Consider the following 24,719-nt stretch of genomic DNA (forward strand, 5'->3'; position numbering starts at 1 on the left):
TGACGGATGAAGGAAGAAAGAGCAGTATATCTAAGTTTGTACACAACACCAAGTGAGATGGCTCAGTAAATAGCAGATGGGAACAGAAAGTTGCAAAGGGAAATTGATATATTAGTAAGTGAGCAAAATTGTGGCAGATGGCGTTTAATGTGGTGTGTGGTTATCCACTTTGGAGCCAAGAAAGATAGATCAGAGCATTTTCCAGTTGGCAGGAAGCTAGGAACTGTGGATGAGGAGAGAGATTTAGGGGTCCAAGTACAGAAATCACTAAAAGTTAGTGGACAGATAAAAAAAAAATAAAAAAGGCAAATGGAATGTTGTCTTTATCTCAAGAGGCTGCACTTTTTCTCACATAGGGTAATGAAATCTGGAACTACCTCCGCAAAAAACTAGGCCAATTGAAAATTTCAAAACCGTAGTTGATAATACCATACCTTTGCTTAACAAGAAACTAAGGGTTACGGAACCAAGACGGATAGATGGAGTTAAGATATAGATTAGCCATGATCTAATTGAATGGCGGAACAGGTTCAAAGGGCTGAATGGCCTACTCCTGTTCTCATGTAAAAAATTGTCAGTAGCATGAAATAAATTTGCACCCATAAACTGAACTATGCAGTTAGTTTACTTCCAGCATTACTTAAATCTATCAATTTAGAAATACTGTTTTCTGCCTAACTCATACCAGAAAGCTAATTACAATGGCCCCAAGTTTCCACATGATTTGCTCCTGATTTTTAGGAGCAACTGGTGTAGAACGGAGTATCTTAGAAATCGGAATTCTCCACATTTAGTTTTCTGCAGTTCTAGTCAGGTAGAACAGTTTCACTTTTGAACAGAATTTTTTTTCCAAAAAGGGGGCATGTCCGGCCACTGACGCCTGATTTCAAAGTTTCCATAGTGAAAACGACTCCAAACTAACTTTGAATGGAGTAAGTGAAGATTTTTGTACGCTTGAAAAAACCTTGTCTACACTTTAAAAAATCAGGCGCAGGTTACAAATTAGGCGTAGGGAACGAGGTGGGGGGTGGGGAAGGGAAGTCATTAAATTCTACAATCAATCCTTATTTATACTTATACAAATATTATACAAATAAATTCAACCTGAATAAGAATTTACAAGCAAAGATTAAATAAACCATGTTCCTTCCTGAGTGAAAGTGCTTCAGGCAGGCCTTTCAGGCAGCAGTGTGGCGTCAGTGTCTCGACGGCAGCAGCAGCAAGCAGCCTTCGAGCTGAGCTGCAGTGCTTGAGGCAGGGGTGTGGCGTCAGTGTCTCAACGGCAGCGGCAGGCAGCAAGCAGTCTTCGAGCTGAGCTGCGGTGCTTGAGGCAGGCCTTCATTCCCCGCGAAGATGCAGCACCCGGACGGACTTGAGGTCATTCGGCCATGGGATTGCAGTGGCGTAAGTGGCTGGCCGGGAGCTGAAGAATCAGGAGCGGACATGAGGCCATTCGGCCATGGGATTGCAGCGGCGTCAGTGGCTGGTCGGGAGCCGAAGAAAGAACAGCAGCAGCCTTCGAGCTGTGAGGGGGACTGACTGAGGCCATTTGGACAGGGAGAGGCAGCCACATCGGCATCTTTATATTTAAATTTGCAGAATGGGTGCACCACATATTATGCAATGGTTTGCTTCCTCATGCAAGAAATTCTTTGTTCTTGGTGGAAGTTGATCCATTGCAAAGTTGAATTGGCACTCTTATTTCTCCAAACACACAGTCCTTAATTTGCAGGCACCGGTTCTGCAAGTTTAGCAGTGAAAAGCTGAACTCACTGATTTCAGCAGGTGATTTATTCAGCAGTACTGCTAAAAGCACTCCCTCACACACAGAAATATCAAGAAAATTAAAATACAAGCCTTTGCAGGGGTCCAAGAAACAAATCTTCACTTTTTCTGCAGTACTTTTAAAAATGGCCGAGTGCCAATGTTTACTTCAGACTGTGCATGCGCGAACGCTCCAACGCGCACGCGCAGGGTTGCCGGCACCAATAAGCCTCATTTCAATTGTACTCGCCCTCTCCTACTTACAAAATCGGCGCGAGTGGTAGGCTCCGCCCCGTGCGCCGCGCCAAGCAGACATAAATACCGCACTTTTTTCCCGGTGCCGTTTTCGGCGCGAAAAACAGGCGCCCAGCTCTGAGGTGCGCCTTTTTCGCCGCGTGTGGAAACTTGGGGCCTATATAACTCCAAGAGAATCATGTTCAAATATGCTTTATTATATAATGCAAAATAGAACAAAATAAACCTGTGCTGAATGAAACACAATTCAATTTGAAACAACTATTAAAACAGCATATTTTCTCCAAATAAAATTTTAAAAATCTTTGAGGGGGAGGAAGAGACAGGAAGAAGAAAGGGACAGGATTTACCGCTCTGTGATAAATTACTATGCATATTTATTCATGTTCTTCAATTATTTTTTAAAATGACATTTTCTATTCATATTGATTCTTAAAACTTATACAATAAGACAAAAAATTCTGAATATACCTATATTGGCCATTAATTTTTAGAGACTAATTCCTCAGAGCCTGCAAAATTTAGTGTGTTTAAAAAGCAAAATTCAGAGTTTAAGATCAAAACAATAAATAACTCCCTCTGCCAACCAAACCCCGGAAGGGTCAGATTCAACAAAAATAGTAAACAAGAATATTTACCTTTTCTTACTTTCTCAGTTGTCCAGTTGCTGAGGTATTCTGGGAGAATCTTACCCATGTTTCCTTTCTCTGGATATATCTGGATCACTTCAAGGTCTGTATCACGTGCTGTGGTTCAACATGTTATGGTTAAAAAAATGCTCTGGGAAAAACTGTAAAATATATAATAATCTATTTTTTCACTAATTTGGCTTATCGACAAAGGTTTTGCTGAATTAAATTCCAATTAATATATCTTAAAAAAAAACTTCCCTTGGGAATTACAAGGTACTAATGAAAACAATACTAATGTAAAATAATGAAATCTAACAGTGCTATGAAGTAACAAGCACAGGTTTGGAAGTGCTTGACAAATGAAGCAAGCCTTAATTTGACAAAGCAAATCAGAAGAGACTATCAAGTGGAAGGCAAAACGTCCAGCTAAAGCAATGTGTACCATCCCCACAGCTTCCCCGGCCTCCAACAATTTTCTCTCCTCCTCAAAAGGGTAAATGTCAAGCTGTGTGAATGAAGGAGCCTCACAGCAGAGCCTGTCCTTGACCAATATCCACATTAACACTTCCACTAGGGGGGTGCTGGATCAGAATGATTTTGAGGGGTGGTTACATATATATTTTTTAAAATGTTGTGTTCATCAATGTGAGTTAATGCTGTGGAATAAAATACTATGCATTGCTTCCACCATGTCATCATCAAACATTCCCAGGTAATTCCATCATTAATTCCATCAAATGGTTGATGGTTATTATTGGACAACTTTTCTAAAGCATTAGAATTATTATTTGCAAACCTGTTCATAAAAATCTGAATTCTAATTTTGAAGCATTTGAGCATCAATTATCTGCAAATATCACTCAACCAATTTAGTAAAGTCGCTGTATGAACTGAATCGAGTATATTAATTGCTTTAATTGCTGTTGACTATTTAAGGCCAGAGTAGTCATTCCTATAATTTTCAGACTTCTTTCCTTCCTTCCTTTTTCTCCTGAACATCCTGTGCCATGCACGGTTCCAGGGAGAGCTCTGAAATACCTCACGCTCATATGGCGATTGTTTACTTGAGGGCCAAGACATGTTAATGTCGACAGGCTATTCATTCATTGAATGCACGGCAATTCATCCCACATTCACACTTTTTAAGCACTGCTCCAAGCCTGGGGTATGGAGTTAAATCAAAGCAAATAGTTGTAGGCCCACAGACTAAGACTGATAGTCTGTTTGCCTTTACCCACAAAGTTATCAGGAGAGTTGCCATTATTCTTGTGGGGTCACTGCAGAAAACAGAAGACACCTTCACAACAGGGAGCGAACAGTGTAAAAGGACCTAAGAATGGCAGTTATGTGGTTAGATGTTAATTTTGAGGTCCTCAGTCTGAAAATGTGAGCATTACGACATGTACTAGCTGTTTAAATCCAAATCTATAATTAAATTAACCAATGTATATTGTTTTAGTTTTTAATCCAAAGGGGGCTAACCTGTGAACTGGAATCTTTATAGCTGCCACACTCACTTCAAATGATGCAAATTCAAGAGAAGGCTCAAGCAAAATTAGCAATACACCCTGATGTCCCCAAAAAGGTATAAAACCACTTCCACAAATACAACTCATCTATTGTAGGCCATAGATTGATACTGTCCTTGAAAAGCACATGTTTCTAAGTACATTCTAGACTAGATTTCCCACACATTGACTATGAATGTGAAAATAATCTAGCCCACTATCTCACATCAATAAACTAAAAAGAAAACATACCGCGTCTTCCCAAAGCACAGGCCAATTCGCTACCCAGGAATCCACCACCAATGATAACAATAGACTTCACATTTCTTGAAATCTTCTCCAATGATTTAAAATCTTCTATCTGGAAGAGGATTTTCAGTTAAGATTAGAAAAAATGGTTTTCTTCTCCAAAGAAAAATGTGTAACAATCATAAAAATCCTCAGTGACAGTTACCAAATAAATATTCCCCCCACACTCTTTAGGTAAAGGTTGACAGGACTAGCATTATTTTTTGTACCCAGTGTCACTGTTGAGTATATTCCACGACAGATGTAGCATAAATCTAATGCTAGCTAAAGCTCTCTCAACCACCGCCAACAATGTGCTTTAATTCCCACCTCAGTCCAACTTGCCAATGCATATTCCATCTCACACAATAACCATCCTTATGGCCAGAGTTTCAATGCGAATTTAGTGCTGCTTGTTGCCAAACTAGGAGACTGTTGTGATCTAGTTTGGGACTGTTACTCCATGTATGTTGACCGCTACTGTTGACAAAGACTTTCTTCACATCAAAATGGGACTAATGCAAAACCAGTCACAGAAGTGAAAGTACAGCCAGCTGCAACATCAATCCCTCCCTGGACATGTTTGCAGTTTAAATATTTGTGCAAATTTTATTCAATGCTTCACTCTTTAAAGTACAAGCCCAAATTTTAAAAATCCAATGCACTTTCAGCCTTTAACAACTGGAAATAATTGCCCTTGAATTGACTCAAATTATTTTCTCAGTGATGATAATTTGACCATATAACAGTATAAAAGGCCAAAGTCTAATTTTGTTTCTCCCGAAGAATACTGATTATGTCAATGAAACAGCTTTCAAAGTTAGAGTAATTAAGTTCATTATAAATGTAGTAACTTTAGCTCATCACAAAAACCACAAAGCATGTTGCAGAAGATTTGATGGCTACATTTATCATTTTTCGTTGTACTTAAAATCTGAGAAAGCTTTGTTTTTAGAAAGACTGATATCAATGATGGTTAACTAAAAAAAAGCATTTGCAAGGCTAATGTTATACACTGCTGCAGGAGTTACAATTAATTTTGTAGCGCAAAGTTCAATTTCTCATCCACCAACTGGATAGTTTTTATGGATTTTTAATTTTGTCCTCGACTTTGTATTTTTAAAATCAATATAATTTAGAATATTTGCATTTTTATTTACAGTATGAACGGAACATTAATATTTCAGAAAGCTTTGAATTAATATTAATAGCACCATAAGGACGGTCAGCATGCGAAAGGGAATTTGAATGATAAAGTGGTCCAATGTCAAAATTAACAAGGTTGCAAATAAAGTTGTTGCATTACACTGAATGAGATTCATGCAATTTCAGTCCCGAAAAGTGCCATCGTTTACCTCCCTCCTTCAACCTATTACTGTAAAATCAATACAATAGAACAATGTTACAATTTATTCTTATAATCTACATTGAATACATTTAGGTAGTTTCCTAACCAACTTACTCCCCTCTCTGCTTAAAGTATTTGCTATTTTTATGGGCACTGTGGCAGTTATATCTGTACCCCTACTTGAGATCAACTAACTCAGCAAAGCATGGGTAACAACCTTGGGCCTTCTTGTTGGATGGCTCAGTTGCTCACTGGATAAACACAGTGAGCCCTTAGTTTAGTTTCATATAGAACCATAGAAATTCACAGCACAAAGAGGCCTTTTGGCTCACCACGTTTATGTTGGCTCTTAGCTAGAGCAACCCAACCACTAATCCCTGCTCTCTCCCTATGGCTTTGTAATCTTCCTTGATATTCAAAATTCCCTTAAAGGATGCAATAGTCTCAGCTTCAACCACTCATTCTGATATACTCCAACAACCTTTTGTATAAAGACATTTCTCCTAACCTATAAAACACTGTGGGACATTTTGTAATGCAAAAGGAGCTATAAAAGTGCAAGTTGCTTAAGACCCCTAAAATATGTTCTTGTCAAACTGTTCTTTGAGTTGTCCAAAAAGGACAGGAGTACCAATTACCCCGGAAGCTTCAATCTCCGATTACTCCTTCTCTGGCGAGAAGAATGGCAAACACATACAACTTGTCCTCTTTGGTGCTTGGTGGAGGAATGGGACTGTCCTAGAGTTAATGGTTATGTTAGCATTTTGGATTTTAGAATCTCCTCTGATCGAAAAAAAGAGTCCCATTGGCAAACCCGTGACTAATTGGAATAACTGACACAGGTTTACAGTAAGAGCCTCTTTGAAATTATGTAGATTTAAAAACAAGATTCAGTATCAATTCAAATGTTTAAAAATTAAAAGAAAAACGACAAAGTATCATTCACAAACTGCAACCTAATGCTTTACTACACATAGACTGTAGGAACTGTGCAAATGTGGTTGATCCAAAAAATACAAGAAATATAACTGGGAGATAACATGGAATCCTTAAAAGGGAGACAGAAAAAGATGATAAAACATGCTCTTGAAGAGGATAGGAATACTATAAAAACATATTTCATGTACCACGCTACCTTCAGATTATTACCCACCATAGCATATGAAGAATCAATGAACAAAATAGATAGCAGGTGTGCAGAGAGAACAGTTGATTTATTTTTAATGCCGAGGACAGTTACTGGGACGATTCTATATAAAAGTGTTTGCACCACTGGTCAAAACCATCTGTATACCTCAGTCTGCTGTGAATTTTGTATCAAGCAGAGAAGGAGGCATTGTTTACACTGCACTTCATGGATGTTACACACAAGTACAGTGCAGCCTTGTTTTATATTTAATTTATACATTTCTTTCTAACAAATTCTACCACATATTAGATTACAAAATACAAGTGTTCTTTATATTTCTCTACTTTTTAAAATACAGTGGGGCCTTTATTTACATGCTTAAAATAATCTATTTGTGTATGAGATTTCTCATGGCATAATACTCTAAGCATTTTTTTTTGATCACCCTTTCTTGGGATCACCCTGCCCCAAATAATCTTCATTATTTCAATTAACTCTAAATGCAGACTTGCAATTTGTTTGTTCTTCCAAAATCTTGCTAACCTCCCTTTCTCCTCAACACAATCCAAACTAAAGACTAAATTAGAGATTCTATTTTTGAACTTAATAACCCAACCTAAACTTGTATCAAATATTCTATGCCTTCTTCTGAAAGGATTACCCCAAACAACATTACAAAAATGAATGGCAGTACCTTAGTCTTACACAGTATAAAGTAAATAATTTGGTCTGGGATTTTATAAATCATCTTATGGTTTATTAGATTTTTCAATAAGCATTGGTCTCAGTATGTAATATTATGTAGTTTATTGTTCATTTTGAAAAATGAAAGATTTATGGAGATAAACGGATTCTACTTCAAACTGAAACAATGGTTTATGATGCTCTCGAATGGATTGGATATTATTTCCATCTGCAATTTAAGGCAAAATCAGTTTATTTTGTTACCCACTTAAGGTTACTCATTGTAATAAGTCCCATACCCAGCAATATCAGCCCATATCCAAGAGCTAACTTTAAACATACCAAAACTGCTGTAATATTTCCTCCCTTACTTCGACTTAATATCTGTAAATCTTCCTCCATCTCCTTGGTTGTAACTTGAACGCCCTATCTGAATCCACTGTCTCAAGTAGCTCCCTTTCTTAAGTCCTCAGTTAGTTCTTAGTAGACAGCTAATGGAATGTAATGGACAATTCATGATCAATAGTTAGCTACTGCAAGGATGCAATGTATTTTGTACATGTAGTAACGTTACTTATTACATCCCCATCATGAATTTCTAGTTTGTTTTAAAATCATTTTACAATGCCTCAGCTACCTGTATCACAGTAAACACACTTACGGTTAAGAACTGCATTGTCTTTATGGCTACTGAGTAGATTACTTTTACTCAGGCCTCAAAGTTAATGGCAGTCAGGTGGACCAAACAGACATGCAGCAGCACTGCAGTAGCTTCTGAAACTCAGCAGTAGCTTCTGAAACTCAGCAGTGCTCTGTGTGCAAATATTTCATCTCGCATCATGGAAGTTTAGGCTTACTCACTGATTTGGCTGATGGCTTAGCTGGTTAACATCATGAATTTTTCAGCCATACATACCAGGAAGGTGCGAGGTTGAATGTCTCAATTTCAATCTCGTGTCAGTATTCAACGTGCAGATTTTAGCCACATGGTGGGTCGTTACAATTGGACCCAGAGCCCCGAGGTTTGGTGGGAGCGGGGAGTGAGGGGTAGGGAGGGAAAGGAAATAAAAGACAGCGAGGATTGTCACCCTAATGCTATACAATTAGCCCCGCTAGAGGTAAGTGCACGAACATCAGGTGAGGACAGATTAGGCACAGCTGCAATTCTCCTCATGGGGAAATAGCCTTATTATCTAAGCTCACACGTGGCCAACTCGGTATAGTACTAGAGCGACGAGTAACTGTGGATCAGCACCCTAGGAAGCAGTCAATGTTTTCAGGACAGGAGTAGAGAAAGGGAGAATGTTGGTAACAAAATGCATGTGGAAGGAACCTACCAGTTGAGGAGGGTGGGGTGAGATTTATTTTGGTAAATAGAAGTTGCGATGCATGCTGTGTCATGACATAGAAACATAGAAAATAGGTGCAGAAGTAGGCCATTCGGCCCTTCGAGCCTGCATCACCATTCAAGAAGATCATGGCTGATCACTTACCTCAGTACCCCTTTCCTGCTTTCTCTCATACCCCTTGATCCCTTTAGCCGTAAGGGCCATATCTAATTCCCTCTTGAATATATCCAATGAACTGGCATCAACAACGAGGTAGGAAACTCCACAGGTTAACAACTCTGAGTGAAGAAGTTTCTCCTCATCTCAGTCCTAAATGGCTTACCCCTTATCCTTAGACTATGTCCCCTGGTCCTGGACTTCTCCAACGTCGGGAACATTCTTCCTGCACCTAATTTGTCAAGTCCCGTCAGAATTTTATATGTTTCTATGAGATCCCCTCTCATCCTTCTAAACTCCAGTGAATCCAGACTCTCCTGATATGTCAGTCCAGCCATCCTGGGAATCAGTCTGGTGAACCTTCGCTGCACTCCCTCAATAGCAAGAACGTCCTTCCTCAGATTAGGAGACCAAAACTGAACACAATATTCCAGGTGAGGCCTCACCAAGGCCCTGTACAACTGCAGTAAGGCCTCCCTGCTCCTATACTCAAATCCCCTAGCTATGAAGGCCAACATACCATTTGCCTTCTTCACCGCCTGCTGTACCTGCATGCCAAATTTCAATAACTGATGTACCATGACACCCAGATCTCGTTGCATGTCCCCTTTTCCTAATCTGCCGCCATTCAAATAATATTCTGCCTTTGTTTTCTTGCCTCACATTTATCCACATGGTACTGCATCTGCCATGCGTTTGCCCACTCAGCTAACCTGTCCAAGTCACCCTGTAGCCTTTTAGTGTCCTCCTAACAGCTCACACTGCCACCCAGTTTAGTGTCATCTGCAAACTTGGGAGATATTACACTCAATTCCCTCATCCAAATCATTAATGTATATTGTAAATAGCTGGGGTCCCAGCACCGAGCCCTGCAGCACTCCACTAGTCACTGCCTGCCATTCTGAAAAGGACCAGTTTATCCCCACTCTCTGCTTCCTGTCTGCCAACCAGTTCTCTATCCACGTCAGTACATTACCCCCCAATACCATGTGCTTGTGTGGGACCTTGTCAAAAGCCTTTTGAAAGTCCAAATACACCACATCCACTGGTTCTCCCTTGTCCACTCTACCAGTTACATCCTCAAAAAATTCGAGAAGATTTGTCAAGCAGGATTTCCCTTTCATAAGTCCATGCTGACTTGGACCATCCTTCATTGCTTTCCAAATGTGCTACTATTTCATATTTAATAATTGATTCCAACATTTTCCCCACCACTGATATCAGGCTAACCGGTCTATAATTGCCCGTTTTCTCTCTCCCTCCTTTTTTAAAAAGTGATGTTATATTAGCTACCCTCAAGTCCATAGGAATCGATCCAGAGTCGATAGACTGTTGAAAAATGATCACCAATGCATCCACTATTTCTAGGGCTACTTCCTTAAGTACTCTGGGATGCAGACTATCAGGCCCCGGGGATTTATCGGCCTTCAATCCCATCAATTTCCCTAACACAATTTCCCGCCTAATAAGGATTTCCTTCAGTTCCTCCTTCCCACTAGACCCACGGTTCCCTAGTATTTCTGGAAGGTTAGTTGTATCTTCCTTCGTGAAGACAGAACCAAAGTATTTGTTTAACTGGTCCGCCATTTCTTTGTTCCCCATTATAAATTCACCTAAATCTGACTGCAAGGGACCTACGTTTGTTTTAATTAATCTTTTTCTCGATAGAAACTTTTGCAGTCAGTTTTTATTTTGCCAGCAAGCTTCCTCTCATACTCTATTTTCCCCTTCCTAATTAAACCCTTTGTCCTCCTCTGCTGTATTACAAAATTCTCCCAGTCCTCAGGTTTGCTGCTTTTTCTGGCTAATTTGTATGCCTCTTCCTTGGCTTTAACACTATCCTTAATTTCCCTTGTTAGCCACGGTTGAGCCACCTTCCCGTTTTATTTTTACTCCAGATAGGGATGTACAATTGTTGAAGTTCATCCATGTGATTTTTAAATGTTTGCCATTGCCTATCCACCGTCAACCCTTTAAGTATCACTCGCCAGTCTATTCTAGCCAATTCACGTCTCATACCATCGAAGTTACCTTTCCTTAAGTTCAGGACCCTCGTCTCTGAATTAACTGTGTCACTCTCCAGCTTAAAGAATTCTACCATATTATGGTCACTCTTCCCCAAGGGGCCTCGCACAACAAGATTGTTAATTAGTCCTTTCTCATTACACATCACCCAGTCCAGGAAGGCCAGCCCTCTAGTTGGTTCCTTGACATATTGGTCTAGGAAACCATCCCTAACACACTCCAGGAAATCCTCCTCCACCGCATTGCTACCAGTTTGGTTCGCCCAATCAATTTGTAGATTAAAGTCACCCATGATAACTGCTGTACCTTTATTGCACGCATCCCTAATTTCTTGTTTGATGCTGTTCCCAACCTCACTACTACTGTTTGGTCGTCTGTACACAATTCCCACTAGCGTTTTCTGCCCTCTGATATTCCGTAGCTCCACCCATACCGATTCCACACCATCCAAGCTAATGTCCTTCCTTACGATTGCATTAATTTCCTCTTTAACCAGCAATGCCACCCCACCTCCTTTTCCTTTCTGTCTGTCCTTCCTAAATATTGAATACCCCTGTATGTTGAGTTCCCAGCCTTGGTCACCCTGGAGCCATGTCTCCATGATGCCAATTACATCATATTCGTTAACTGCTATCTGTGCAGTTAATTTGTCTATCTTATTCCGAATACTCCTCACATTGAGGCACAGAGCCTTCAGGCTTGTCTTATTAATACCCTTTGCCCCTTAAGAATTTTGCTGTAATGTGGCCCTTTTTGCCTTGGGTTTCTCTGCCCTCCATTTTTACTTTTCTTCTTTCTATCTTTTGCTTCTACCCCCATTCTATTTCCCTCTGCCTCCCTGCATAGGTTCCCATCCCCCTGCCATATTAGTTTAACCCTTCCCCAACAGCACTAACAAACACCCCCCTTAAGACATTGGTTCCGGTCCTATCCAGGTGCAGATCGTTCGGTTTGTACTGGTCCCACCTCCCCCAGAACCGGTTCCAATGCCCCAGGAATTTGAATCCCTCACTTCTGCACCACTCCTTAAGCCACGTATTCATCTGAGCTATCCTGCGATTCCTACTCTGACTAGCACGTGGCACTGGTAGCAATCCTGAGATTACTACTTTTGAGGTCCTGCTTTTTAATTTAGCTCCTAGCTCCCTAAATTCATCTTTTGGACCTCATCCCATTTTTTACCTATATCGTTGGTACCTATATGCACCACGACAACTGGCTGTTTACCCTCCCCCATCAAAATTTCCTGCATCCGCTCGGAGACATCCTTAACCTTTGCACCAGGGGGGCAACATACCTTCCTGGAGTCTCAATTGCGGCCGCAGAAACGTCTATCTAGTCCCCTTACAATAGAATCGCCTATCATTATAGCTCTCCCACTCTTTTTCCTGCCCTCCTGTGCAGCAGAGCCACCCATGGTGCCATGAACTTGGCTGCTGCTGCTTTCCTCTGATGGGTTACCCCCCTCAACAGTACCCAAAGCAGTATCTGTTTTGCAGGGGATGACCGCAGGGGATCCCTGCACTACCTTCCTTCCACTGCTCTTTTCCTGTTGGTCACCCATACCCTATCTGGCTGTATACCCTTTACCCGCGGTGTGGCCAACCCACAAAATGTGCTATTCACGTCATTCTCAGCATTTTGGATGCTCCAGAGTAAATCCACCCGCAGCTCCAGTGCTGCAATGCGGTCTGTCAGATGCTGCAGGTGGATGCACTTCCCGCACATGTAGTCGTCAGGGACACTGGAAGCGTCCTTGACTTCCCACATATTGCAGGAGGAGCATAATATGTGTCTGAGCTCTCCTGCCATGACTGAACCCTTAGATTAACTTAATTTGGCAACAACAATGCTACAAGGTTACTTACAGATAAAGAAAGGAAAAAGAAAAACTACTTACCAATCACCAGCCAATCACTTACCCCACTTGGCTGTGACATCACCTTTCGATTTCTTTCTACTTTTTTGCCTTCTCACCCTGCTGTAGCTGCACCAGCTGGCCTCCTCGACGAACGCTGGGCCTTTATAGGCCTCCCCACGCTGCCTCTCAGACGACGCTGCTCCCCACCGGCCTCCTTGACGAATGCTTGGTCTTTATAAGCCTCCCCACGCTGCCTCTCCGACGACGCTGCTCCCCGCTGGCCTCATCGACGAAACGCTGGGCCTTTATAGGCCTCCCCACACTGCCTCTCCGACGACGCTGCTCCCCATCGGTGTTGTGTTGGCACCAGTTGTACTAAGATTGGAAAACCATAATTCTACCATAAAACCAGCAATCTTTTTGGGTGGGTCTTAATGAAAGAAGTGTAACTAAATCAGAAATTAAACCATACCGCAACATTTTTTCTACACGAATACAGATGCAAATATTGTGTGAAGATCAACATCACAGTCATTAGTCCTGACTGGAAGGCTTGAGATATGCCAGTTAGTTAAGAAAAATTATAAGGCAAATTGTGATAGGATAGAAACTTGTAGGATGACAGACAATTTGAACACTGATGAATTTTAATATCTAAAATGGGAATAAAATATATAAACACAAGCTTTTCCCAACAGCCATTTTACTTTTTGTAGTGTCAGTTTTTTAGCTTTGCATGTAGTTAACTTTCTTCACACATTTAATGCCATCTTACTAACAGCACGGAATCTTCTAATGCATCATCAAGTCCCACTCCACAGACTTGAGCACAAAAATCTACGTTGGCACTTCAGGGCAGTACTAAGGAAACTAACTGGCATATGTCAAGCCTTCCAGCCAGGGCTAATGACTATGATGTTACAGTCTTCACACAATATTTGCATCTGCATTAGTGTCAGAAGTATGTTGCAGTACCGGTTAATTTCTGATTTAGTTACACTTCTTTCACTGAGGCCCATCCAAAAAGATTGCTGGTTTTATGGCAGAATTATGGTTTTCCAACCGGAGTACAACTGGCACCAACACAACACCAATGCATGTCATGACATGCCATGCACTGCAACTTCTATTTACCAAAAGAAGTATCACCCCCACCCTCCTAAACTGATAACTGTCAGAGGTGCCATCTTTCAGATGAGACGTTAAACCGAGATCCTGTGGCACTACTTTGAAGAGCAAGGGTGTCCTGTCCTATATTTACCCCTCAATCAACATCACTAGGAAAACAGATTATCTGATGATTATCACATTGCTGTTTATGGGAGCTGGCTGTGCAGAAATTGGCTGCCGCATTTCCTACATTACAACAGTGACTACACTTCAAAAGTAACTAACGGGCTGTACAGTGCTTTGGGACAACCTCAGAGCATGAATGGCACTATATAAATGTAAGCTCTTCTTTTTCTTTCTATCATAACTATCTTGTAACACCATGAGTTATAACCCAAATTAATAAAGTATCTTTGCAATCAACAAAATGGTAGGACAGTGCAGTTTGTGATCAAACGATGCAGTACAGTTGACTAGCATGTTGCAATGTCAGATTAGATTTTTCATCCCGACTCTCCTGATACAGCTGGCTCTTGTGGTACCATGAGTGATGGCAGCCCTCTAGCACCTTCCTAACTGGCCACGTGTGAACCTAAACAGTGAGCGTCATAGGCTATTTGACTCTGGAGGGCATCAATCTCATCCTGCCCGTACACGTCCAGGAGTGTGCAAGCGTGCACACACATTCTATGAGGGAATCACTGAATATTAATCAGGAGCAGTACCCCAGGCTAATTTACCCATCCCTTGTCGAGGAGTGCTGAGACCAACTGTAGTGCTTCTACGACCTTCCCCTTCAGCTAACTTAACACAGACCAGGGACTGAAACTGGAATATTCCTGTCCCATGCATATAATTATCTTTTTGCCACATTGTATTGGAGCTTAAATGCAAAACGTGGTACAAGAGTGGAAATGTAATCACAAAAAATGGGAGAAGTATGGGGCACAAGTCACAGAAGTAATACTGCAGTTACCTTCCTGAATAGAGTTGTCCTCTTTTGCATCTCTTCTCCTGCTCTTTCAAGTGCTGGAAGGTTACGTGGAATTCCACCTAGGGACACAAGCAGAAAACTGAATAAGGAAAACAGAAAGGGAGGAGGGAGAAAAAAAAACAAATGTAAGCAAAAGTTCTGGAAATCATTTGAGAAAGTATGAAATATAGCACTAATAAAACAAAAAGGTGGTACAGTGCATGAAAGGGTGGATTTCCCCCTGCAATCATCATTCCATCAACCATACTGTCATAGGGGTGTGACCAGGGGAGACCAGATCGAGAAGCCAAGTTACACATTTAAAAATAAAACACCAGCGAGATGAAACAAAATCAGTTTGTTTGCACAAAGTTTAAGTTATTTATTGTTCACAATAAATGAATAATTTCAGAAACTCTTCCGCAATAGGCGAAAAACATTGATTTGATTGCTCGCTTTATACTGATACTAAATAGCACAAACCTTTTAACTGGACATATAAAATATAGATTGGAATAAGAATGAAGCTCAGAAGAGGCCATGAGCTAAATTCAAAGGATTGCCTGTGTTAAAATATATCATTTACCTGTTGCTATTAAACATTTATCGTATGTTATTTCTGAATCATTGTCTAATCTTATTTTATTCCCTCGGACATCCATGTGTACAACCTAAAGATGCAGAAACAGAAAACAAACAAATCATGTAATTAAAAAGGCCTTCCGACAACAAAACATCTTAATGGTTTTGTGCCCTGTGTGTTTATACCCAAGCTTGTTTCCACACTATCAAATGTGCTACTACTCCAAAGTATTGTCAGAGAAATGTAAGTTCACGAAAACAAAGGAAAAAATGAGAAAGTGACATATTTTGATCAAGTGCAATAAGAATATGCAGTACCTGAGCTATTCCCTACAGAGAAATGTGTAGTGTATTGCTATCTTCATATATTTATGAAAAATTATACAACACCAATATCATTTCTAACATCACAATAGAATCTGGTGTTAACTTGGTGCAATCACTGAATTCAAATTTTTGGACTTACTTTTTTGTTAGTCAACACTGCCACTCCTCCATTCTCCACAAAAGGCAAGTCTTGAGGACTGACATAGAAAGATGGGGGCTGGAAATAAATGCTGTAAATATGAAAATTGCAAATTAACCAAACTTCTTTTACAGTTTTGAAACGGAGTACCAGCATTACAATTTAAAAATCAGGGCCTTTAAATTACACTGTGTGGTACAAACACATTTATCCAAAATTCCTCTTTTTGTTGCTTAACCCATTTAAAAGGGTTAACATCTCTGCTAAAATAGTGCAGAGAATTTTACACAAATTTGCACCTATTATCCCGCAATGAAATTTCATGGCCCAGATACCAAGATCCCAAGTGTTCAATTATTTTGCAGCCACTGAAACCACCACAGAATTTAATTTCACTTTTTTCTTCCCCAAGCAGGTTCCTGTATTGTGATTGTAGTGGAATGCTTGCTGACTTAATACAGTTTTTTAACATTCTTATTGATTTGCAGCATGTTAACCTCTATGCATTTCACAATGTTATGCTTTATCTGCAAAGGTGAATGTATGGGGATTATCTAACCCCATTGATTTCAATTACTTAATCAGTTGGTTTCACAGAAACTTAATCCAGTGTAGGTGGCGACATGCAGAAAATGTGAAATGCAGAGGGATTAACAAATTGCAAATCAATTTAGATTTTTAAAAATGGTGACACTCAACAGCGTTCAAATTCAGAACACCTGCTAGGCAGATGACTGAATAAAAAATGAAATGCATGGGGATCATTGATTTTAATTCCTTAATCACATGGGTTTGCAGAAGCTCAAATGTAGCCTGTGTTCTAAATGTTTAAAGTGCCAGTATTTACAAATTGTATCTCGTTGTGCAATGAATACAGTTGCAGTAGTGAGTTGCCCATTTAAAATTACAACAATGTATCTCCTAGTGTGTTAACTGTATAAATGTAGCATCATTTTCTTTAACTGAAGTGCTGAGCACACTGGCACTATAAATATAAATAAGGATATATCAGTTAAATGCTTACTGGAAATGGGAAAAGACAAGTTTGAACAGTTTCTTTTAATGTTTAGGTTCAATTCACAACAGATGATACATGGTTAAAATATCGGTGCTAAAACCACCATTTTAGTGAACTTTACTGATCTCAGGTATGAAGTCAGGAAGACAGGCAGGTGTTAAGTGGTAGCTTTATTGCAGCAACTCTTAGGAGACTTGCGCTAAGCACAGTAAACCATTTTCAAACAGTTTTAAATGCCCAATTTTTCTAAAATAAAAAAGTGCATCATTGTTTTTGTATATACAGGTTGTACCTCTCCAGTCCTGGACTCTTTAGTCCAGAAACATCCCTGGTTTGGGGTTTGGCATCAGTCCTGGTGTGGGTGGTATCCCACGCTGTTCATTGAGGTAAGCGGGCTGGGCAAGGAAAGAGCAGGCGGCTAACTGAGGCGCCGAAGCTGGGCCTGGCCCGCCCGTCTCTCTCTCTCTCTCTGTCTGTCTCGCTCTCTCTCTCTCTCCCCGTCTCGATCTCTCTCCCCGTCTCGATCTCTCTCCCCGTCTCGATCTCGATCTCTCTCCGTCTCGCTCTCGATCTCTCTCCCTCTCTCTCCTTCCTCCCTCCCCCGCCGCACCCCCCCCCCCCCCCCCAACCCACTACTCCGGCCTCTGCGGTGGCTCAGCGGGAGACTCGGAGGTTTGCGGCTCAGCTCTCTCTCTCTCTCTCTCTCTCTCTCTTCGCCCCGCCGCTTCTCTCCCTGCACATGCGCAGAACATGTCTGGGTCTTTGTCAGCAGCATTGTCACCAGTTAACCTCACGTGGTTCGGAAAATTCTCTGGCACCAGTCGGGTCTCAAGGGTGCCGGACCAAAGAGGTCCAACCGGTACTATTTAAAAAAAAAGATTTATATAGAGGGGTATTTTAATCAATAGAGATGTATGCAAGCTAAAAAATGGACTTTCCACATAATCTACATTCTGCTGTCGCATAATGTGGTGGACCTTGCTGCAGAGACTGGTTTTGAGGGAGCACTTGATGATCTGCAGTGAGAACCCTGGCTGATTTTTTCCCTCTTTAGGTTAAGTCGTAAGCATATACCTCAAAAGAAAAATAAAGAGCGTTTTCTGAAAAGCATGCTACTTTTGCCTCCCACTTAATAACCATTGCCTAAACAAGGTGGTAAAATAGGTCTCTACCAATGTTTTTTTTTGAGGAAGAAAAAAGGAAAGCAAAAATTCCATATCTTGTCAATATTTTGTTATAATGCAGCAATGTTAAGTTTGAAAGAAAAGACAACTGCTAAGCAACAATTAAATTTAAGATTTTAGCGATGTCATGTGCTTACCTCCTCTCTTTTCCATTCCATTGCTTAAACTTTAGTGTTTCTGGTACACTGGAGTCATCAGAAAACCAGAGTTCTTTCGAAAGCGGCGGCCGCATGTATGGCAAATCTGATTCTTCTGAAACTATCAGGACCTAAAACATACACAACATATCAAACACTTGAGAATCCAAACTATGACCCAACTCCAATAAATATACTGCTATATGCCTCTACCTTGCTGAAGTACCAGGGCTGCCCATACAACAAATGTGAACATCACAATTGTGAAGTAGTTATTTATTTCTTAGATAGACCATTGCATCACAGAAACTCAATCATCTTCTATTTTATCAACTTATGTCCTGCCTTTTTGGATTCTACTTTCTGCCTCACTTGTCTAAGCTAACTGAGACTCTCAAGGCGAGTCAGAGGGCGTGCTATTTTATAACAATAGGGTGTTAATGCCCTCATCTCAGCATCAATTTTGCTGTCAGCTCTATTTCCTGTCCTGCAGCTTCTCTGGTAAGGTTGAGCCACATTATCAAACCAAGCACACAGTACTCTAAATAGGAAAAGCCTATTAGAGCATCACCTGCAGGCATCACAGGCAACTAAAAATGTAACACGGTGTGGAGGCAATTAACACTGAAAACTCCGTACTGAATGCTGAAAGGACATACCAATTTTAATATACAGATGAGGAACTGCCTAATGCAAAATCTCATTAAAAGATATAAATTTTGCCATCATAGGCCAAATCTCAAACTCAGACACAATGGGCCCAAGTTTCCACATGATTTGCGCCTGATTTTTAGGAGCAACTGGTGGAGAACGGACTATCTTAGAAATCGCAATTCTCCACATTTTTTTTTCTGCAGTTCTAGTCAGTTAGAACAGTTGCACTTTGGAACAGAATTTTTTCTTCAAAAGGAGGCGTGTCCGGCCAACTGATGCCTGATTTGAAAGTTTCCACAGTGAAAATGTACTCCAAACTAAGTTAGAATGGGGCAAGTGAAGATTTTTGTAGAACTGAAAAAATCTGTTCTACACATTAAAAAATCAGGCGCAGGTTACAAATTAGGCGTCCAGAACGAGGTGGGGGGGGATGAAAGTCATTAAATTCTACAATAAATCCTTATTTATACTTATACAAATATTATACAAATAAATCCAACCTGAATAAAAATTTATAAGCAAAGAAAAGATTAAATAAACCATCTTCCTACCTGTGTGAAAGTGCTTCAGCCAGGAAGAATGCTGCAGCAAGCCTCACAAAACGAGGCAGCTGTTCCCGAAGGCGGGTGGGCGGGAGGGAGGGAGGGAACCGACCGAACGCGGGGGTGGGGGGTGGCGAAGGAAGCCGTTCCAGATGGCGGGAGGGAGGGAGGGAGGTGACCGACCGAACGCAGGGAAGCCGTTCCAGACGGCGGGGAGGGACCCAACCGACCGAACGCGGGGGGGGGGGGGGGGGGCGGGGGGGGAGAGCCGTTCCAGACGGCGGGCGAGCGACCAAACGCGGGGGGGGGGGGGGGGGGGAGAAGCCGTTCCAGACTTTGAGGCTTCCTGCAGCCTTCTCAGTGCTGATGGCAATGTGCTTTTATTAAAAAATATTCAAAAACTAAACAGCTACAAAGAACTACAAAAATGGCCGAGTGCCAATGTTTCCTTCACACTGCGCATGCGCGAACACGTCAACGCGCACGCGCAGTGTTGCCGACAGGAAAAAAACTAATTTAAATAGTACCCGCCCCCTCCCACTTACAAAATCGGCGCGAGTGTAGGCTCCGCCCCCCTGGGCGTCGCGCCAAACAGACAAGGAGCTGCAGGGCTCTCCAGAATTGCGAGTTTTTTTTCCGGCGCCGTTTTAGGCGCGAAAAACGGGCGCCCAGCTCGGAGGGGCGCCCGTTTTTTATCGTGTGGAAATTTGGGCCCAATATATTTAATAAAACACAAACACGCAATCTGTAAATGTTAGAACTTTTATACAAGTTAGTCAGGCAAATTATGAAGCACTAAAGCAGATACGAGCCATCATGTTCCATTATATAATAAGTTATTACTCATTAATTTTTATAATGAACTTAGGAATATATTTACATTGTGCAGAACTCTCAACATGAAAAATGGTTATTAAATGATTTTGTCACCGTGAGATATACATTAAAGAATTCTTCATTCCATTCCAAATAGCTTAAGCTAAGCTTCAATTTTTTTTCAAAGGATAATTTCCAAATTTGCTGAATTTTTCTGTCAAATCATGTTTCTGCAGTACTTTTGGATGTACATAGAAAACAGAGAGCATATATTCAAAATAAATGAACCAGCACTTCCACGTCACTGTTCAACAATAGAAGTGAACCCCTTGCCCCAAACCTACACACTGTTGATGCTGGCTGGAAGGATCCCATGTGAAATGAGCCTGGATAGTTCCAACTCTGTTCCTAATAGACATGTGCCAGCAGCATATCACTATCCATCATCAGCACAGATTTTTGCCCGTCAGGTTTAGCAGGGTCACAGGAATGACTGATGCAAATGCAACACACACACTGATGGAGGAGTGCATTTGATTGAAGCTGTATTGAGGCACATTGGGAAAGCAGAATAGAGACCTTCATCTGCTGTTCTACCGTTTATTTAGAGAACTCAAAGCTGGCATTGGTGGGTTGATTTTCCGATTTCATGCTACCAGCAGGAAGCATCGCCATTTGCCACGCATATTGAGAAGTTCCAAATGTACTATGATTTTCTGTTCATTAATTCTGAGAATCCCAACTAATAGCTACAACTGAGAAAATTGTCTCTTTAGTGCCGACAGTGAAGAACACTCCATTCCACTGCACTAAGGGTCCATACCTTGACCAGTGCAAAGATTCAATGGAAAATAACCAATGAGCACACAATAGTTCTTTGTCTTTAAAACGGAGTTCACACATTTACTTTTGTTTTAGACAAACAGAATAGATGACCCAAATCACTAACCTACCACCAGCATCTTGTAATCTGAGACTCAAATTGTCATATGTCACTCATCCCCTTTAACCAGTTTCGAGTTATTCACCTGCCTTTATATAGATGTATTTATTAAAATTCTTTAACCATTTCAGTATTGCATGTGATACATCTTTTGAAATAATTACATTTTGTAAAACGTAACATTTTCTAATTTTTTTGAGAGAATATGTACAAAATTGTAAATTAAACTAAATTTAATACGCTATAAATTGAAAACACAACATCCCTCACCAGGACTACTGTATATGAATTTATTTTTTCCCTTCCACTTTTCAAGGCCTTGAGTCCTTGTACGGATAGAGGTCTATTGGTACCAGGCACCCTTCATTACTTAGCTCAAGTGGCCATTCTTTGGCTATGAACCTAAAGAATAGACAATATCAGCCTGATACTCGACTGTAGGGGCCATGATCTTGCCTGCAACTGACTTTCTCACACATTACCCTTACAGCAGGGATCACTGAATAGCAAACAGGAGCAGGCAGACCGGCTGATTTTCCCTTCTCTAACCCAGGGGTGCTGAGATCAGTTGTCGCTCTCCCATTGCTGCCCTGCCAGAGATCAGCTAACTTAACACAGATTGAACCTGGGACTCTCTTGATGTCTGCCCTAATTAGCGAAACACCATAGGGAAAGGGTCAGTCCAAATATGCACTTAATTAGAAAGCAGTCTAATGAAGTAGTGAGGTTGTTACCCACCCTTGCTCCAGGATCTCGTGCACGGATAGATCTAGCTGCTGCAAATGATGCAGTTCCTCCACCAATCAGAAGATAAGGTGCATGTGATGGGATGTCAGGCCTAGCACTGACTGGTACAACTGTTGATGCTGTCAGAAGAGGAAAGAAAAAACTTTTACCAAATTCTGCACAGTATCGAGCAACAACCATGATGAGGGATCATCTTATTTAATACCAGAATTAGCAGTGATCTTATCAGAGATCTTCTCAGAACAGGAAAAGCTCACAAAGTTGCCATCAAGAAAAAAAGTAATTAGGAGCAGAATAAACTTCAATCTCAAAGAATGTCTTTCAGGTGACAACACAGAGCTAGAACTACGAAGCAGCTGCTGCTTACACTAAATGGAGTTTCTAGTGGACTAGGTAATAGCGACAGTGTATAACATACAGCTGGAGTTTATAATGCAACATCAACTGATGATTAGCAGGAAAGGGAAAAACTGTATGATGTACCATGTTGGAATCACAGACTGCAGATGCTTCACACCTTTCCCAAAAGCACATGTTTTATCAAATGTTTGCAATTACTATCTTAAAAGTGCTTTTTGGAAATATGGTCTTCATGTTTATGAGGCTAACCAATTAAAAAGGGTGATGTCTTTAATACACAAAATGCAGCACTTGCTGTACTGGGTACTTTGCATTTGTTAGCTCTCACTGCTGCAGTAAGGAATTAAATGTATGTATGTGTGTTTCAGAGGCTGGTTAGAAACTGATTTCGTCAAGAGTCAAAGAATCTCAACTAAACCAGACATCTTACTGAAACAGTTATCAAATTCTTTCTCTTGCCATCACTTGTTTCCCCCCGACCTCCCTGCCAGACGACAGGCCATCTATCCCTCACACAAAGTTAATCATTAACAACTAACAATGGACTTTCCTTTCTCATCACCCCCAATATATTTGACTTGGGTTCTTTTCCTGTAACAATCAAACATATAGTGCCAAACTATATTGTTTTTTTAACTAATGGAATTGTCAAAATTTTTGTTGTAATTGTATTTACAACAGATTATAGTTTACTTTTAATGAACTGCATAAATAACATGAAATAAAATGAGAAAAGAACAATTGAAATGTGCGATGTTATACTTGAATTGGTATAATCAAGCAGAGTATAATGCAACAATTTCAAATTTACACATCGAGAATTACAAAGCAAAAATAATTGATTTCCTGCTGTTAGATATCTAAATCGGTTACTCATTTTGGGGTCAAGTTTCGGGCGCAGAGAACGACGCAGCCCCGCCTGATTTCCGCGCTCAAAACCACGCCAAAAACTTACCTCGGTATTCTCCACTCCCTCAGGTCAATCCAGGCCCTCGGCGCAGTGCAGCACGAGCTGTGGGGGGGGGGGGGGAGCCAGGTCCCTGCGCTAAAAGCAGTGCCGGGACCTCTGCACATGCGCGCTACATTGGGTGCGCATGTGCAGTAGCTCCAGGCGCCAGAAACTGTGTGGGAGGGGCCCGAAGCACGCTGCCCCTAGCCCTGGCCGAATGGGCTCACTGGGGCGGCGAAGGTCAGGCTGCACCTCCCTCTTCTTCAGCTCCTGCTCTGGCTGTGGGCTCCAGCTTCCTCCCCTGTTCAGCTCACGCTCCCTCTGGCTCTCTCACCGCGCCCCCCGCCCCCGCTCCGCTGCTCGAGCCCCCCCAGTTCCCGCTCCGCTGCCCGATCCCTCCCCAGCTCCCGCTCCGCTGCCCGACTCCACCCCCCAAGCTCCCGCTCCGCTGCCTGCTCCCCCCCCGACCCCCCACCCCCAGCTCCCGCTCTACTCCGGCTCCCCCGGCACCCTCCCCCTTAAAGTCCGGTCCGCTCCCTCTTCGGCCCGGCTTCTTCACGTCGGCCGGGCCCGTTCAGCCTCCTCCCTCTCCTCTCCCCCCCCCCCCATCTCCTCTTCCCCGCCCCCCCCTCCCTCTCTCCCCCATTCCTCTTTTTCCCCCCCCTCCCTCTTCCCCCTCACCTCCCTCCTCCCCCCCTCCCCTCTTCCCCCCCCTCCCTCCCACTCCCTCCCTCTTCCTCATCTCCCCCCTCCTCATCTCCGCCCTCCTTCCCTCTACCCCCTCCCTCCCTCTTTGCTGTCAGAAACACAGACACTGACAGACAGAGAGAGAGGGACACACTGGCAGACAGAGAGAGAGAGAGAGAGAGAGAGAGAGAGAGAGAGAGAGAGAGACACCGACAGAGTCAGAGACACACACACTGGGGGGCGTCCCAGCAAGCTGTTGGAGAGCTCCCGGTGCTGCAGTCGGTGAGTAGAAACTTATTTTTTTATTTATTGATATTTAAATTTTTAATTTTTAATTTTTTTCTGATTGATTTATTGGTTGATTTATTGATTTATTTATCATTTATTATTTTTGACTCTTTATTTATAAAAGTGATGTGTTTCATGTTTATAAACTTCCCTTTCTCTCCCCCCCACCACCATCTCTCTTCCCTACGTCTGATTTGTAACCTACGCAGGTAACCTACGCAGTCAGTCGAGGAGGCGGGAGCTCGGAGCAGCGCGAGTCCGGGG

The 24,719-nt window shown here is 41.7% G+C and overlaps 1 protein-coding gene across 6 annotated transcripts in view; it reads right to left on the minus strand.

Annotated features, from left to right (window-relative positions):
- aifm1 (apoptosis inducing factor mitochondrion associated 1) overlaps window positions 1–24,719 on the minus strand; it is a 109,045-nt gene that overhangs the window by 24,952 nt on the left and 59,374 nt on the right. For 5 of the 6 annotated variants that reach the window (XM_070883081.1, XM_070883079.1, XM_070883083.1 and 2 more), the window contains 7 exons: window positions 22,163–22,290; window positions 18,470–18,600; window positions 16,131–16,221; window positions 15,669–15,753; window positions 15,086–15,162; window positions 4,412–4,520; window positions 2,658–2,765 (listed from right to left, as the gene is read on the minus strand). In XM_070883081.1, coding sequence (XP_070739182.1) covers window positions 2,658–2,765; window positions 4,412–4,520; window positions 15,086–15,162; window positions 15,669–15,753; window positions 16,131–16,221; window positions 18,470–18,600; window positions 22,163–22,290 — 729 coding nt within the window. Of the gene's footprint in view, window positions 1–2,657; window positions 2,766–4,411; window positions 4,521–7,950; window positions 8,076–15,085; window positions 15,163–15,668; window positions 15,754–16,130; window positions 16,222–18,469; window positions 18,601–22,162; window positions 22,291–24,719 lie in introns of those variants that run through there. The other variant, XM_070883084.1, reaches the window with a different exon arrangement.

Source organism: Pristiophorus japonicus, chromosome 6 (genome assembly GCF_044704955.1).
Source record: "Pristiophorus japonicus isolate sPriJap1 chromosome 6, sPriJap1.hap1, whole genome shotgun sequence".
Taxonomy (NCBI): domain Eukaryota; kingdom Metazoa; phylum Chordata; class Chondrichthyes; family Pristiophoridae; genus Pristiophorus; species Pristiophorus japonicus.